Genomic DNA, 18797 nt, shown 5'->3' on the forward strand with positions numbered 1-18797 from the left:
TAAAAATAACTAACTGTTGAACTGTTCGCTTTTTTTGTTATAAACAAAATCTACTTTATTATGAACAAATAATTTTTTTCAAATTTGGAACTATTTTTATACCCTGAAGAGGGTATATTAAGTTTGCGACGAAGTTTGTAACACCCAGAAGGAAACGTCGAAGACCCTATAAAATATATGCATAAATGATCAGCATAATGAGCTAAGTTGATTTAGCCATGTCCGTCTGTCTGCCTGTATATATGCGAACTAGTCCCTCAGTTTTTAAGCTAGCGATCTGAAATTGTGCCCCTGTCATTTTCTCACTAAGAAGCTGCTCATTTGTCGGAACAGCCGATATCGGACCACTATAGCATAAGGCTGCCAAACAAACTTTTTTATTTAACGTAATATCTTCATGAAATTTGGCATGAGTTATTTCCTAAAGCAACAATGTGATTTTCAAATAAATTATTTAAATCGGATCACTATAGCATATAGCTGCCATATTAACTGAACGATCGGAGTAAAATGTTTGCATTGAAAATTTTTTCATTTGACGAGGTATCTTCACCAAAAGTTATTTTTTAAGGCAACAATGTAATCTCCAAAGAAGTTGTTCAGTTCAGATCACTATATAATATAGCTGACATACAAATCGAACGATCGGAATCAAATTCTTGTAATCAACCTTTGTATTTGTAAAGGGTATTATAACGTTCATGCAACTTCGAAGCTTAAAATTTTATTACGGACGGAGTTTTAACCGCTATTCCCAAATTTATACAGTCGTGACTGAAGAGCCGACGTTGCCTTCTGGGTGTTACAAACTTCGTGATAAACTTAATATACCCCGTTCAGGACAAGAATATAGTATGGAGTGAAGAATAGTTTTATCTTAAACGTCGTGGTAATTCGTAAGCTGATAGCTAAACAAATATTATATCACAGAATTTTGATACTGGCGGTTTCATCTCTTTTCCGTATGGAGATCTCTATATTATATTATAATATTTGCTTCGATCCATACATATTCCATATTCCATAAATTTTAAGCAAATACTCGCCATCATGCCATTTCAGGCGATTTGACTATTATGGAGATTAGGGTTATTGAAACGTGCTTTTTCAAAACAAACATTGGTTAACTATAAGTTTCATGGAGCTTATACTGATATTACATACTTTTCTAAACAGGTTTCTCTAAACCTATGTTGAGCTCTGAATGAAATGATCTTTATTAAATGTTAAACTCTCACTTATCGACATACCAAACGCATTTGCCGCATCCAATAAGTTTTAGCATAATACTGACCACTTCTCCACATCAATCTTAGCTATGTAATGCACCTTTCCTTCTAGCACACCTATATACGTCTATACTATCCTTACACCTGGTATTCGGTGACCTTAGTAGCAATCTCGTATTTTTTACTCAAAAAAAGAGTTATTCCAGCACAGCCTTTACTTTTCGCAGAGATTTTACTATCCGCACGATTTACTAAAAATCGTACCATGTGTCCATTATCTTTTCGCGCTCATTGAAAAACTGTCTGCGCCCATACATCCATATATCAGAAGTACATGTATACTCACATACTTGTTTAACGTAATATATGTATGTCTTCCGTTTTTCTTTAAATTTCCAACATTTGAAAATCCACAACCTATTTGAAAACCGTTAGTTCTGCATCATTATACTATTTCATTACTCTAATCATTATTGCAGCTATCTATGCGTATACAATTGCTTTAGTTGTAGTGGCATTGTAAGTAGCCCTGATTACCACCGACTATCTGCCTGCTTGGCTGCTCAACTATCTCGCTTTGATGGCAGCACTCGCTTTATGGGGAGCCGAGGTGCGGTGAATCTTTATTGTCAGCACAAAAAGTAATATTACTACACGAGTTCATGTGCCGATACATATATACATACATACTTATTCTGCGGTGCAACTTTGGGAAACTTTGCTTTGAGAGTATCAGAGGGAAAATTTGCATTTGCATTACAGGCCCGAGAAAAAACCTTCGTTTAAAAGGCAATTGTTGCAAAATATGCAAGTAGCGATGTAAATCTGTTTCTCCATTTGCTACAGATACTTTTGCGAATGCCTTGAACCGTAGAATAACGAGTTTCAATTTGAACAAATGAATCGATATTTGTAGATATGTACACATGTATATTTAATTGCCCAATGTCTGTCGGAACCGCCGATATCGGACCACTATAGCATACGACAAAATACGGACCACTATAGCATATATCTGCCATAAAAGCTGACCGATCAAAATCAACTCTTGTGTGAATCCTTATTAAAGCTTCGGTCTACTCAAAGCTAATGTGTTTTCTTGCTTTCGTTTTGCAAAATTTCGCAGCTCCTATTTCCACATAATTTTTAACCCATTTTGCAACATGAGGCCGGGCGTTGTTAAGATGGAAAATTATCGCCTCATGTATAGTCGTAAATTTTCGGGGTTTTTCGGCAATCGCTCTCCTCAATTTGATTATATGTTTAATAGTTTGACCTGATGTTAGAAGCTCATAATTAAACACCTATCTTGTTCTTGTATCTGTTTTGCCGTTGATTTGGCTGGTTGGCCAGGTTTCACTATAATATTTTGCGTTTAGAGTTATCGAGTAAATCCATTTTTCATTATCACTCACAATCCGATAAAAAAAACTTTTTTGTAGCGTTTAAACATATTTTCTGAAATGCAAAATCATCTTTCAACGTCTCTTAACTTCAATTCATATGACGCCCAATTTTCTTTCTTTAGAGGCTCCCAAAGATACGGCGAGCTCTTCTCATGTTTGGCAACAGTCTTTGGGTAATGATTCCACTTCCTCATTTTCAAACTTTTTTGGCCGCCCAGGACGTTCTTAGTCTTTCAAGCCGAAATCACCGCTTTTAAATCGTGTGTCGAATTGTGGATCCATATGGAGACGAGGTTACGAGAGCGCAGAATTAATAGCAAAAATGAGGATAAGGCTGCTCTTCAGGAAATATGGACAAAGGTACCACTTGAACTTATACAAAATTTGGTGCATTCAATGAATACAAGACTATACACCGTGATAGAGGCCAAAGATGCACATACAAAGTATTAATTTCTCTTAAATAGTGCTGAAATGTCAATTAACGCTAACTGTACATGTTTTTTTAGAGTAAAATCCGGTCAATACTTCTCCTAGGCACCATATATGTATATACCTAATATAGGAATTTCAAACTTCCGGTACTCATACTCTATATATAAAGTAAATGTGTGTATATACAATATATTACTCATCTGCAGTAACAAACTCATCAGAGTGACAAGGAATGCATGCATCCAGTTTTAGCAAGCTGTATCAATTTTCAGACAAGTTATCGCTTGCCGACGGATGGACTGAAAGTCAAATGGTCACCCTGATGCCTATTATATAAATAAAACTATATATATAGGTATATATCTTTAAGTCGTCTATACCTTCTTAAATACCAAAAAACCGCAATATGTGTAAGATTTATGCGATTTTGATTATAAATAGAGCACCTGCCTCCATATGTGGCTGCAGCAATATGGCAGGTGCAAGTGTTGAAACACATACATACATTTGTATATTACAAGAACTAGCATATGACAGCGGAACACAAAACAACAGAAACAAGAAAGCAACCATTCGATGGCAGAAAAAGATAGAAATGTATTTCTTTGAAAACGCAATCGAAATGAGCCGCTAGTTCCACAGCCCACCACGGCTGCAATCTTTTATTGCAGTATTCCAACGCGCCAAAGACAAAAAGCCGATTCAGAAGTACTGCAAAAGAAATGATAAATGCATAAATCTTGAATTAATTCAAAATGCATTTGATGGCGATAACACCAAGAGTGGCCAAAGCAACACACTCAAACATGCCCGTGTAGCTACACGTTCATTCACTGCAAAGCACACAAGCACAACTTACATACATATGTATAAGAGTATACTGAATGCTGCTCCATTGAGAAATTCTCCGCTTCGTCCCACAGGGCTGATGCGCCTGAATGCGTGCCACGACTGCGCGCAGTCATTCATCCACACCGTCACATAGCGAGCATGTGTCTCAAGCTGAATATGCATGCCACAAAAAATTGTGCTTTCAGTAACGAACGCATTTGGACCAAGCAATTTGGGGACACATGGCAAGCATACATACGAACGCACACAGTGCATACAAATGTTCAAACATACGCAAGTTCGCTAATAGAAGAACGTTGTCGCCTACTTCCTCATCTTACCCTCCGTATACTTCCTTTCCTTCGTTTGTCTGTCTGCTCGTTTTCCCATTGGCTCAACCACTCGTCCGCATTCAGCCCCTAGCCTAACCATCAGCCGACGATTCGTCGTCCGAATAGCAATCAACAATACTGCCGAGATTTAGATGCAGCCAGAATGGAGTGAGAGCGATCGGGAGAAAATTCCTAAATAAATAATGCCTAGCTATTAATACAATTCACTTTGCATATTTATTTTTAGTGGCAACTTGCTGCTTTCATTTATTTACATCTTTTTTTTAATAAAGTAACCACAGAAAGGAGAAAACGAATTTCGCCGAGCAAGTGAATCGTTTAAATCCAACAACAATAAAGCAATACTCTGTAAAGTATTTATAGTATTTTGTAGGGTGCAACAGCATCGGCAATTATCCAAAGCGCGCCGCTTTTGACACGCGTGCGACGCGAGCAGCGATGCGACGCGCGGACAAAGTTGATGGGCTGCCCAGACTCATGTACATGTAACACATGAACACTCACTGCGGGAATTCTCATCCATATATAATAAATTTTTTATAGACTGCGTCGTCTGCTGCATCAGTTAACGCTCGCCGCATATGATTTCTGAGCAATAAATATGTAATATACGAACCCGCATCTAGGAAGTTTAATTCAATGAATTTAGACATACCTGGTAGCGAATACGCGAATAAAGAAAGTGTAGAGCGCTCTCAACTTTTTTACAATTTAGTGGTAACAATATAAAACACATCGCAAAACAACAAGACTATAGCGGACAAAGTATAGCAGGTTCATTCACTAAACGTTACTTTGTTACACCATAAAATAGCAGGGTTTATTATATATACTTATAGATCAAATTGAACACAATGGTTTTCTCCTCCTTGTATTTGGTCTTCCAATAGATAAGTGAAATAAAAATTACATTTTCTTAAGAAAAATGTATTAAAAAGTAAAAATAAAATATACGGATATGTATTCTATTCTACGTGCACTATATGAAACCACGAAATAAAAGCGGCCGAAACTCTGTGATAAAATCATAGAAATTATATTATAATTAATTATCTAAAACATCGTCGAATTTAGTTCAGGATATATTAAAACAACAAAACTTTTGCCTGTAATTTCAAATTAATGTAAGTTCATAATATCCTTTCACACTTGGTACGTTGAAAGGAACATGAAACAAATCGTCGCTGTATACTATCACTGATATTGGACAACTTGTTGAAGTAAAGCAATCAATACAAGCGTAGTTACTGAGATATAAAATTGTATCGAAATGTAGGCGGTCCATTGCCCAATTTTTAATTTGAGTCCAATGCAAGCCTTTCGTACCATGTTGGGTGTGAAATTTAAAGCTTTTGATGTAATTATTTAGTAAGTTATCGTGCTTTAAATAGTTTTCAGCATAACCGCTATAGAGGGTATGGATTCATTGTTATTATTTTCACAGCGTATGAGGAAGAGCTAGATAGGCTTAATTTCAGCAAGTTTGGTCGAGTTAGCTTCCATTGTTTTTAAAATATATACTTTAAGGCTGTTAGGGGGCGAGCCACTCCCACATTTTCGGCCCACAGATGCGAATTATTACGACGTTGCCCTGTACAAAGTACAGTTCTGTATCTTAATTGGTGGCTTAGTTATGGCACTTTATAAGTTTTCGATTAACGGGATTTTGTGGGCTTGGCAATGGTTCGATTATGGTCATATGCATAACTCACTGGGGCGTCAAGGACTATACATATGTATCAAGTTTCATCAAAACTTCTAAATTTTTATTCACGTGCAGGGGCAGACGGACGGACGGACAGACAGTCGCTCGGAATTCAACACGTTTTGTCATTTTGATAATTTGAATATATACTTATAACTCTACATCTTTTTCATGCAACATGTTACAATGGTGTAAAAATTAATGACTTAAAAATTTTTACATTTATCATGTTTGTGCATATCCAGTTTTGCTGACTCCCAACCCTCAAATTACCCGTATTTATTAGCTGGATTATCTATTTATAAAGCTAACTTTTTTCATCCGATAGATTTTAGATGAATCTCCAAGGACTTATGATTGTCACCGCAAGGACCTTGTTTTTGGAACTGGGTCAACACATTTTTGAAATTTTCGTGACTTCAAGTCAAAACATTGTATAATAATGCCATATTACTACTTTTGTAAAATAGCATACAAAAAAATTTACTGACAATTCTCATTTTTTTCCCTTAAGGTACCTCCCATACCAACATCAATATATAAGGAGTAAAGTCAACTAGATGTTTAAAAAACACGATCTCTCAATTTTATTAAAATAACTCACATATTTGCCGATTATGAGATATAAAATCAGCCGGAAGCTCGACAATCTTTCTATTAGGTATATTGGGGCTAAAGGAATTATTGTTCCGATTTAAAACATTTTTGGCATACATTCATATCATTATCAGAAAAGAACTTTTCGATAAAAAGTTCACAATAGGAACTGTGGTCCACATATTTGCTATCAAGGGGCTTGAATAGTTTTATGTCGATTTGAACAATTTTTGGTGGTAAGGTGGCACACCTGAAAGGTACTATTCGTGCGCAGTTTTGGGAGCGTGGCAATTCCGCCCATCTGTAATACGAACTCTTTTTGGGCGCCAAGGTACATATGTACCAAATTTCATCAATATATCCCAATTTTTACTCAAGTTATCGCTTGCATGGACGGAAGGACAGACTGACATTCAGTTATTTCGACTCTTCTCAACACTCTGATCATTTATATACACTTACATATATAACCCCATATCTATCATCTTGCAAGATTATAAAAATATTGCGAAAGAATTCAATATTCATTATTCAACGAAATTATGAATGGATCACAATCATATTTGGTGTCTAACTTAAATAGGTCATATAATCAGAAAATCCGATATATTTATTTTGAAAACAATTTGACTAATACAAATGTCCATAATCTTCATATTAGTGCTGAGGGAAGACACACACCGATATCCACAATATTTGTGTCGGAATTATGCTTCCAATGAGATTTATGACACATAAACCTAACCAAAGGAACGAAATTTAAAATATTGGGTATATTTATCGAAATGTACGGTATCAAGTATACGTGGCGGTTACCGTTTTAGTCCATTGGGACCAAATTTGGTCCATTTTTTTCTTTTGGGCCAGTGATCCACCACTTTGTGAAATGATCCATTTTAAATGCTATGCTTTAGAAAATTTTCTTTGTCCAATAAATGAACAGGGTTTTTTCATTAACGCCACAATCATATTCAGTGGCAGGGTTGCTAAATAGTTTTCCGACTGTTCTCCAAGCTATCGAATCTGAAAATATTATACTAAACAGCTGTGAAATTTGGGTCAAGTTCAGTGTTGACAGCAGTGAAGATTTATCTTTAAAATTCAAATTTTTTTGGTAAAATCTTGAATTAATCAAGATATCTGATAATACTTGAAGATTTCTCTTTTTAAATTTGTTCGATTTGTGAACACTTTCATTACATTTGGTCGGCAAAAGATTTTTTTAAGTGCTCTTAAGATCTCATAATTTAAAATATTTGGCACTATTTTTGTCTTGCTATGCATATTTACAATACATTATATTCATACTACAATATATTTATAATAATAATATGTTTAGGGATAATATATTTTGGTATTTTTTATATAGTATAGTAGATGTAATATGTGTAATATGTTCCTATACTCGCGTACCTGAAACATGTACTAAATTAAAAATGAGAATGATCTCAAGTGAAAACCAAAAATTTAACATAAAAAAATTACAATTGAATTAATTACGTGAACGTATATTTTTTTTGTTTGTGGAAAAATATATTTTTTTTTTTCTCACACTATACACCAGACAACACCTCCTCATTTTATATATTTTCGGTATAAAGTCAGGAGTAGACACAGGAGTTCACCTATTCGGTATCTAGGGGTTTGAAAATTTATGGTTTGATTTGGATCAGCTTTCGTGGAGAGATATATATTACCTTGAACGCACTATTTTAGCGAAGTTTTATACCGATGTCTTATTGAGTGCTTGATATATTATACATATGTATATGTATGAAGTGTGTTCAAAGCAAAAAGTGAATTTTGATTTTTCGCGGGCTGTGTATATTCGCTATTTTGCTTTTGTTATAATCGGACACATACATATGTTTATCAAGTGCTTGCATTAGGAGCCAATTTCGATTAGTAGTTTATTTTTGACAAAAAAACAGTTAGTCACGTTTTTGTCTGCTCTTCGATTTTTGACTTTGAAAGAATTGAATAAAAGAATATGTATTCAATTTTGCGTTACTGTGGCATTCGGTGAGTCCAGTCCAAAAAGTGTTTATAAGTGGTACAAGCGCTTTACAGAAGGCCGAGATGGCGTTGATGACGATGAGCATCCCGGAGGTGCGACCAAGTCAGCAAGCGAAGAAAACATCGAAACAGTGAAAAAAATCGTTCTTGAAAATCGCTGTTGGTATATCAATCGGCCCATGTCATTAAATTTTCTCGAATTTTTTTGACATGAAACATGTGGCAGCGTAGTTTGTTCCGAAATTGCGATAATGCACCAACTCACACATCATTGGAAGAAATGATGGCCATACCGAAAAACGCATTTCAGAAGTGATTCGAGGATTGGAAAAAACGTTGGCACAAGTGTATTATACCCGAGGTTGATTACTTTGAAGGGGACAAACTAGATAATGATGAGTAAAAGGGTACTTTAAAAAAAAATTCAAAATTCACCTTTTCATTTGAACACACCTAGTCCTTGTATCGTGAAAAATTATATGGAATTTAAAAATGTGATGTTTGCGAAGTAGGCGTGGTCACAGTCTGACTTCGCTAATTTTTACAACGTAATATATACTCATATAATATATGTATACATACATATATCCGACAGTGTGAAAATGGATGAACTCAGATTATAACTCCGGCCACTCCCCATATAACGAGTTTGTTAAAAACTACTAAAAGTGTGATAAATCAATAAATAAATGCGTCCGAGACATTCAACTTGATATCCGAAATGGACGATAGGCGTGGCATAGCTCACATTTAGGGAAAATCACGTATCTTAGGACCTACTTGACCAATTTCAACCAAATTCAGTACGTACTATTATCCTAACATTCCTATGTTACAGTACGAAAATTTAACGGCGAAATCGGCCCGCAGCCTCGCTTACTTTCCATGTAGCACAATTTTAAATTCAATCTGATTCATGCACTTTCCAATATAAAAATCAAACACCAATGAATATGTATACATATGCGTCTAAGTTATATCGGGATAAAACTTTGCACAAATAGTGTCTTTAAGGTGTACCACCTTACGACCAAAAATTTTCAAATTCAGAGATCAACTGTTCAAGCACCCAGATACTGTTGCTATTTTTCAACTGAAAATATTCTCCTAATAATGGTTTGTTTGTATGTTAAAAATGGGTTTAATCGGTACAGTACTTCTCGGTTGACTTTACACCGCATATATCGGCCAATATGTTAGTTATTTTAATGATTGAGAAAATTGCTTTTCTGATAACAATGTATCTATGAAACTCAATGAGCATCGTTTACTGTTACAATAATAATATGTGGTAATGCCAAAAATATATAATCGAGTCAAGAAAAACCCTATCTCCCATATACCTAATATAAAAACCTATAATATTGGATATACTATAGTTTAATGCAGAAAATATTTAAAATTTGTCTACAAATTACTCAAACTCCCAGAAACTACATATAATGATATATGGTAATTATAACAATTCTAACAAACCATATGCCGAATATGGCGATCAGTGTATGAGTAATATATTTATGAAATTGAAGGTGATTTTAATATAATTTTCGCTGACGGGAAGTAAAATATAGTGATAAGACTAAGTGAGGGTATGACCTATAATATAAATTAATAAACTACCAAATTTGATTGTTATTAATTCACGATTTCGTCAAATAATGAAAGTTTAATACTTTCGCAACATGTTTGCCAATACCTGAAGATATTTCCCCGGCTTTGATCCTTGAAATTTGCAAAAGTATAAAATGTTCAGTTACACCCTTATCTTACTTAATTGTCATAGGTATATTGTATGTTGTGTATGTATTACGCTTAGCATAGAGATTTCCTTACCCTGGATCGTTTGGCACCTCTGATGGAGAACCGGTACTCATCTCTTGCGACTGACTTACTAACTCCATTTTCATATCCATTTTTGGTATAACGGCGATCGCCTTTTGGTATCTAAAAATTCAATTGATCTCGTTGACACGATGAATTTGTCGGCTTAATTCCAATTAGCCCTGTTGAGGTATGCACGTCTAGTTGGCGGTTAACTACACACACTATATCTAAGGATATAACTATGGCTATGACTAAGAGACTCGGACACCTTCCTCAAGGGCATAGGAAACCTATCGCATGCATTACCTCAGGCAACAAGGTAAGATCTCACGTCGATGTCAATTCCAACGCTGTGTATTAACATGGATAGGCGAAGATTATAATGACGGCGACGAGTGTAACTGAATCCAATTCCGCCTGCGCAACGATCGATTTCTAAACTGCGCACTACTACAACGCTCGTAGTCTAATTGATACATATGTATATATACACATACATAGCCACGAATATGTAATTATTAAGGCTGCGCGCACGATTCTGGACTTGGATTAGTCAAACTTATACCACATTCTAGTTCAAGTAGCTTTCCAAGATGTTGTTGTAGCACGAATTTAATTGCACGATAATTTCATTTGATTTAGATTTAACTTTATTCACTTAATTTTTATTCTACTTATATTAACTAGTTCATATCATAAATATTCCAATGAACCACCATGCATCGCCGCGTGCTCGCTATAAACTACAAGTTCGAATACCCGTCGGAGGAGCTATACTTCTTGTAAGAATTATGTACATATGTATGTATGTAGTCTATTGCACACAGCTGAATTCCTTGCACTTAAAACGATAATAATGATAAATTCAAATTCAGAAATCAGAAATCAGTTCAGTTTGAATTCGTTTGTATGCATTACTTTGAAAGTTAATAGGCAAACACTGTGTCCGTGGATCACCGTATTCGTAGAAGCTATTGGCAACAAATATTATTTCTACAACATGGCAATTACACGGATTACACATAAACGCAATCGAAAGACAGAATTTTCTTTTCATATTTAATATCATTATTAGTAAAGTTAGTCTTCTTCCAAAAATTATTAATTTTGTAGGTAGCGTTTAATAAAATTCATCTACTAGGTACTAGAATCAGTCCAACAACCTTGACTCGCTCTCGTTAGAATGAATCCGTACATAGGATAGTGTAGGGAAGAGAGAACAGTGTAAACAACTCTTAAGATCGTTGTTTGAATGATTAAAATACCGACTCTGCCATGAGCACGTGATGCTATATACAAATTAGGGCAAACATTTTTCGAACAAATGAACTACAACGTAAAGAATAAGTTCCAATGAGTTGGGAATTTCCGAATGGTGGCGGAGACCACCCTCCCGCTCAAAATAACAGAAACACCCAGGATGGATTTCATGTAGCAGCCAACGGACGTAAAATATTCTATGACTTAATTACATAAGGCCGCATATTCATATATAGAAACTTGTACTGAGAAAACACAAATACCTGCGCACAATTTTCGACTCAGATCTATTCGTTTTATGCAATTCACACAAACTTTTCTAAGTACCTTCCCACCAAACACGCATATTAAAAGCTTCCCTTGAGTACGCTTTGCAAACCACTACTCGTATTTCGCGCATTGTCGATCTACTTGTATGCAACTAGTTAGATCGCCGCTACAACAATCGAAAACACGTGACCGCAATTAGTAGTAATTTTGAACGTCTCTGTCGCAGTTACCGACAACGTCAAAGCTACTTTTCCTGCTTCCATTAGCAACAGATATTGTAAATTAAATGATTTATACTCATATGGGGACTGAGACGACAACTAAGCTGCAGAGCTCAAAATACTCTCACGGGGCATATTTTAATTTCAGCAAATAAAATCCAATAAACAAAGACTACTTGTTGAAAGCCTTACTGTAGGTCAGAAGTAGAAGGAGGGTTGGTAATAGCAGAAAATTTCACGATACATTGAATCTAACTTGCTGGCATTTTATTGAACTCGATCAGCATTGATTGATGGAAATCGAAAGCGAAATGTGTAATGGAATAAAACGAAGTAAATTGAGTAAGATAGTGAAAATTCAATGGAATATAGTAGACGGTTTTATTGGGTACTCAATAGAAAGCACATAAGAAGTGAATAACAAAAAATATTTCATATGATTTAACTGATTTATTTGTATAAAGAGGTGAGAATATGCCTACTACCGTAACGGCAACTTTGCAGAAGAAAACTAAATACTTAAGCACTTTTTTAGTAGCTGGAAACATTTTTGGAAGTTATTGAAATGCCTGGTTCTTCACCAAATAGAAAAAGAACTAAATATCAATTTATGGAATTGTTTTTACAAGGATTCAATTCCCTTAGCTGAATTCAACAATGGAAAAGATATCGACTGACTACAATACACTAAGTGTGAGACTCTCTAATGTCATTAAAACAAAGTTAGTAAGACGCTAACATCTTTGCGATTACTACGTTATAGCGTTTGGAAGCAGAAGTATCTGAACGGCCCATGAAACAGTTTATGGTGCACCCTTAGATAGATTAGAATTGAGATATGCACCGCGCCCTAAGGTCTGCCCTCCCCTAATTCACAAGGACTCACCTAGCCCCAGCACATGATGAACTCCAATATACAGTGATAGTGAGGCGATGTGATCCCTATTTGCTATGCAGTCTACTAGCAGGTGTTCTGGGGTTTCCGGCTCCATGTCGCAGAACCGGCAGTTTCTGAGGTCGTATCCCCTCATTAGCAACCTGGTATGGCGCATGCCTTTGAGTTTTTGCTAATGTCTCTTCCTGCCTACTATTTCCCACTATCAACCGCAATGCAAGATTCTGGTCCTACAATTTTTGTGGAGGCTACAAAGCGAGGCAGCTTGTCAGCCGGTTATACCCCCGGCCGGCTATACCCCTGTGACCAGGCACCCAAAAAAGGTGCACTTTGCGGTTTGATAGGCTATCCTATACACTCCTGCACTAGTAGCAATTTGACCTTATAAGCAGGTTAGGTTCATCTCTACACACCGACTTATAGCATAGACTTCCGCTTTGAAGATGCTTGGAAAACTTCTCATGGGAATGGAGAGTTTGGTGCGTAGTCTTGCGACTCCTGCATCAATTCCCTCCGACGTTTTCGAGCCGTGGTGCACCCTTATTGACGCTATTGAGAGGCGTTAGCTATTAAAATTTGGTTCGTTTTATCTAATCCTGCCTCTCAAGAAATGGTAGCCGCGCACACAACCCACTGTCACATTATCAGAGTTTAGTATAAAGAAACTACAACCAAACCGCTGGAAATATATAAAAATGCCGGAGCGATTCCTGTTTCTTTTCATTGCCATTTTTGAACAAATGTACACACCGCCATAAAACATCAAAAATGTCACGATTTCCGCTTAAATTAAAGAAATTTTTTGGACCCGCGCATTTTGGTCATTACGACTAGCACTATTTATCTAACTCGGCATAAGTATAAGTAAATAGGTAAAAGATTTTGATTAATCCATTAGTGCGCTTTAATTGGTGAAAAAAGTTGGGATCCCCTTGGGTGTCAAAGACTTTCGCAGCGCCTCTTTGGATTTTTCGTTACACTATTCAGTAAATTGCATGCATGTGCGATTATGTTTTCTTTCACGAAATTTAATTTTTTTTATGTACTTTTTTGCATTAACTCATTTTTTTAATAAATTGTATTGCATCACTTTAAGAATATACAAAAAATAACAAAAAACATCACAAATTTACAGTTTTCTTTGTGCTATATTTGAAATATACATATGTATGTACACACGTTCATTTGTTTTTTTTTTTTGTAGATGACTCTGCGGTAGCGAAAACTATTTTTTTCTTATCGAATTTGCATTGGTATTGCGGGCGAGTGATTTTTGCGTTGATTGCGGCAAACGTTTGCCTTTTGCATTCCTATTTAGCTATTCGACCAAGCTCCACAAAACAAACGCTCGCGACAACTTCCTATGCGATACTGAAATCCAAACCGAGAAACTATCAGAACTCAGGCGAAATGGCAGAACGTATTTTGAACACAATCAACCGACCGTCGCTGCTGTTTGAGCGTCAGTGTGAGCAACAAAAACACTGGGAACAACAACAGCAATTAGCTAACACGCCAGCGACCTACCAACAATCGCACACACACATGCAGATATTCGCGTAGCAACGTAAGGCAGCAGCGACGTAACCTAAGCGCCAAAAGTCGAACATCATGACAGTCGCCAGAGCTGTAGCCGGCAACACAAACGCTAACTAGTAATAGTTCCAACGACAAAACAAAAAATATATGCATGCATGCATGTAATGACAACTGCAATTGCGAGAATAAAGCTGCGCGCGAGCAAACTTCAGCAATGATGTCGTCGAGTGCAGCACCCACATGCGCCCGACCGTTACCACCATCATACCGCCAATCATCCCCATCACACAGACACTGCCGCCCGTCGTTCATCTCTGCCTCTACTTCTGCCGCTGCTTTGCTGCAACCATTAGCTACCGGCGAGCGGTTAGCAGAGTTGAGATACTCCCGCTGCATCGACAGCAGTGACATTGGAGCGCAAACGAGTGCCCTGCAAAACAGCTGATAACACAGCGGCGGAAGCAGAGCACAGTGGACAGAACTTACATTATTTACATCTGCAGACTTGCATTCTCACATGCATACACATGTATATAATCACGCAAGTACATAAGCTCATCTGGATGAAACACACCGTCGAACTTTATTTCAAACAATTTGTGTTGTTGTTTGTTGTGTTATTGTTTACCCAACTATCACTGATAAGACAGTACTGCAGACATCGTTGCAGCTGCATCCAAATCTCAGAGAAACTGAGAGCTAAGAGCAAAAGTGAGTTTTTTGCTATCGAACAAAGAGAGAGAAGCTTTTAAGAGCGAGCGTCAGCTGTTCATAATTGCGGCTGTTTTTAAATCGACTCGATTCATACGTCGTGTTTATTTTATAAGAGGTATACTTAACGTCAATGTGGCGCACAGTATGTTATAGAAGTGTTTTACATTTCGGATTAAATATTAGATATATTGAAAATTTTTATTTTTAATTTAAATGTGTAAGTTTGTCGACCACTGCTCTAGAGTACTAGAGTAGAGAAGATGATGGCTCTGTGCAAGCTCTAGATTAAAATAGTTGAACGCAGACGCGAAAAAATGTTAATTCTAAACAATTTCGTTTTTAATTCTTAATTATATGCTTGGGATTAAAATGTTTGCTTTTTATTTTTCAATCCGATATTTGGGATTAAAAAATGTTTTTTTGTTACTTTTTAATCCGTATTTGGAATTACAAAGTAAAAAAGTTTGAATTTATGGTTAATTCAATTTTATTTTTTTTTAATGCATTACTTGCAACCCTCATCTTTCTTCATAAAAATTAAAAAATGCTTCTATAACTGTTAAATATCTAATTTTTATTCACAACATCAGTTAAATATCTAATACTAAATCCAAAAATGTTTAATTAAAAAAAAGCAAACCCTGGGAAAGTGTTAGTATTAAACCTAAAACTAATTGTGATAGATATGAAGTTATCCATGTATATATAAATAATCGAATGTCGTGTCAATTCCAAGTGACTGTCTGCCCGTCCGTGCAAGCGTTAAATTTAGAAAAATTGAGATATCGTAATGAAACTTGGTACACATGTTCCTTGGCACCCAAGTATTGCAAATGGGCGTAATCGGAAGATTTCCACGGCCACAAAATGCCATTAAACGAACACTTATAAAGTGACCCCATCCCTTAATAGGAGTAATATACATATCTACAAAATTTAGTTTAGATTTTAGTATTTCCTCCAACAATGCGATAATGGATTAAATCGGATACAAACCACGTTCACTCCCCATTTAACAGTTACTACTATACTTACTATAACTACTAAAAGTGCGCTACCTCACTAAATAAACGCGTCAAAGACATTAAATCTTACACTCAAGTTACTAAAAAAGGCCGGTATCTAAATTGCACATTAGGCGTGGCGCCACCCACCTTTAGGCAAAATCACATATCCCAAAACCTCTTTGACCAAATACAACCAAATTCTTAACATTATCCCAACATTTCTATATTACTGGTGAAATCAGACCACAACCAGGACTTCTTTCCATATGAAATATATTGGATATTTATTGCAAAGTTCTATGCACAAATATGCTTTATGATACGCTATCTTAAGTCTAAAATTGCTCATAATCGATCGCAACTGTTCCAGCACCCAGATACCGAACAATTATGTCAACCTCAGTGCCTATTTCTGACTTTTTACCGAAAATATCGGCCAATCTGTGAGATATAATAACTTTAGATATATAACCACATGTCATGTCAGGTCAATATAACAAATAAAATTTTCGAAATTCCGGCTCACTTTATACCGTATGTGAAATATCTTAAAGAAATTAAAATAGAATATAAATGTAATAACAGTGTGTGCTTCTAATGGATAAAATCGGGTCAATATTACACAATTTACAATTAGGCATATGGGATACTTCCCGTATTTACCCGATTTTATCCATTTTGAGCACAATGACACCTGTTAATCAATCGTAAGTTCGAAAATCTTCAGATTTGGTATATGAAGACTAGGATAAATATTCACCCGGTTTTTTTCATCTTTGGTACAAGGGTACACTGTTATCAGAAAAAACGTTACTTCGAATTTCAATAATATACCGTAATATGGGAATGTCAGGATAATGTTATACACCGAACCGGGGCCACGCCCAATTTTTAAATTTTCCAAACTACAAATGACCTTACCTTATGTGATTCGTTGTACCAAATTACAGTTTTGTATCTTAATTTAGTGCTTAGTTATGGCACTTTATAATTTTGCCGTTAATAGTATATTGTTATAAAATGTGATCAACGAAAGCTGAACGATTTGCTGTATATATAATATATATATAAAGGGTGTTTTTTTAGAGGTATAGAACTTTAAATCGCAATAAAACAACGATGGATTATTCGATTGACATGAATTTGATTTATCCGAAAGATAATCTTGTGGCATTACTTGTGAAATATGATTTCTAGCATATGACCGCCACGGCTAGCTCGGATATAGTCCAATCTGGACTTCCAATTTTCGATGACTTTTTCCAACATTTGTGGCCGTATATCGGCAATAACACAGCGAATGTTGTCATCCGATTGGCGGTCATCAAACGTGTCTTTCAATAAATCGATTGTGGCACGAGCTGTGTGACATGTTGCGCCGTATTGTTAGAACCACAGCCTTGACAGCTGTTAAATCGGTCGCCATCTTGAACAGTAATGCCAACTTAAAGTTCTATACCTCGAAAAAAAACACCCGTTACATACTTATGTTAAAGCAGAGAAGATACTTCGATCCCGAGCTCAGGGCGTAGGAATAGCTGTTTTAGAAACTTCTAGATCATTAAGTTGCGGACTCTTAAATTTATTTTATTACTTCTTTAGATAATATGCCTTGGATAGGGCAGTTAGGGACACATTGGAAGAGCTCATGTAAGAAAGGTTCATGTTCGAGCTAAATACTACAGCACAAGTGAAAATTTAATTTTAAATATTAAGCTCCGCTGCTTTATTTATAAATACAAGTTTGAAGGTCCCTATATGGATATAATCTGTGATTCGATCCGGCCAAAGCAATTGCGGATATCTCTTAGGTTAAGTTGTGGAAAGCTATAAATCTTTAATTCAGAAAATCGGTTAGAATTAACCCTTCAAAAAGAGCGCCAACAAAGTTCAAATTTCAAAAAAGGTATTGCGTAATCCTTCAAATTATCTTCAAAAAAGGGTCAATGAATGTTTATGCAATTCAAGCCAAGAGGTTTCACATGCGAATTGTATTGTCTGATGCTAATATTAAAACAGTCCCGAATTTGAATATTCATAAAACTATGAAATCAATTTAGTATTTAAAGATTGTATTTTTACGAGATGAGACCAATAATAATAATATTATATACACTGATCAAAAATTGATGATGATGATGATCAATTGTTTAGACTAATTTCATTAAATTTTGTGGACGAGATCATTATTACCCTGATCTAATGACTCCTTCGATGTGGATATGCTGGGAAGATACCATCCACTCTAAGGATTTAGAAATCTTACCTTTGTTGATTTAGAAATTAAATTACAAATGAGGAAGGGCTAAGTTCGGGTGTAATCGGACATTTCATACTCTTGCAACTCTTCAGGTGTTAGCAAAACTTCATGTTAAAAAATATTGCGAAAGAATTTAACATTCATTATTCGACGAAATCGTGAATGAATTAAGATCAAACTTTGTATTTTATTAAGTCATGGACTCAATTAGTTTTAAAACTTCTTTTACTTTTAC

The 18797-nt window shown here is 35.7% G+C and overlaps 1 protein-coding gene across 8 annotated transcripts in view; it reads right to left on the reverse strand.

Annotated features, from left to right (window-relative positions):
- Nucleotides 1-14455, reverse strand: part of LOC106619204 (RNA-binding protein 6) — a 425212-nt gene extending 410757 nt beyond the window's left edge. The window contains exons 1-2 of one of the 8 annotated variants that reach the window (XR_011397026.1): nt 14176-14455; nt 10406-11367 (exon numbers count right to left, since the gene is read on the reverse strand). Coding sequence is in view for 7 of the 8 variants with exons in the window: in XM_036360378.2 (XP_036216271.1) it covers nt 10406-10485 (80 nt within the window). In the remaining variant the exon portion in view is untranslated. Of the gene's footprint in view, nt 1-10405; nt 11368-14088; nt 14107-14175 lie in introns of those variants that run through there. The other 7 variants (XM_036360378.2, XM_036360376.2, XM_036360379.2 and 4 more) reach the window with 7 other exon arrangements.
- Nucleotides 14456-18797: the final 4342 nt, after the last annotated feature.

The sequence above is a fragment of the Bactrocera oleae genome, chromosome 6 (assembly GCF_042242935.1).
Source record: "Bactrocera oleae isolate idBacOlea1 chromosome 6, idBacOlea1, whole genome shotgun sequence".
NCBI lineage: Eukaryota > Metazoa > Arthropoda > Insecta > Diptera > Tephritidae > Bactrocera > Bactrocera oleae.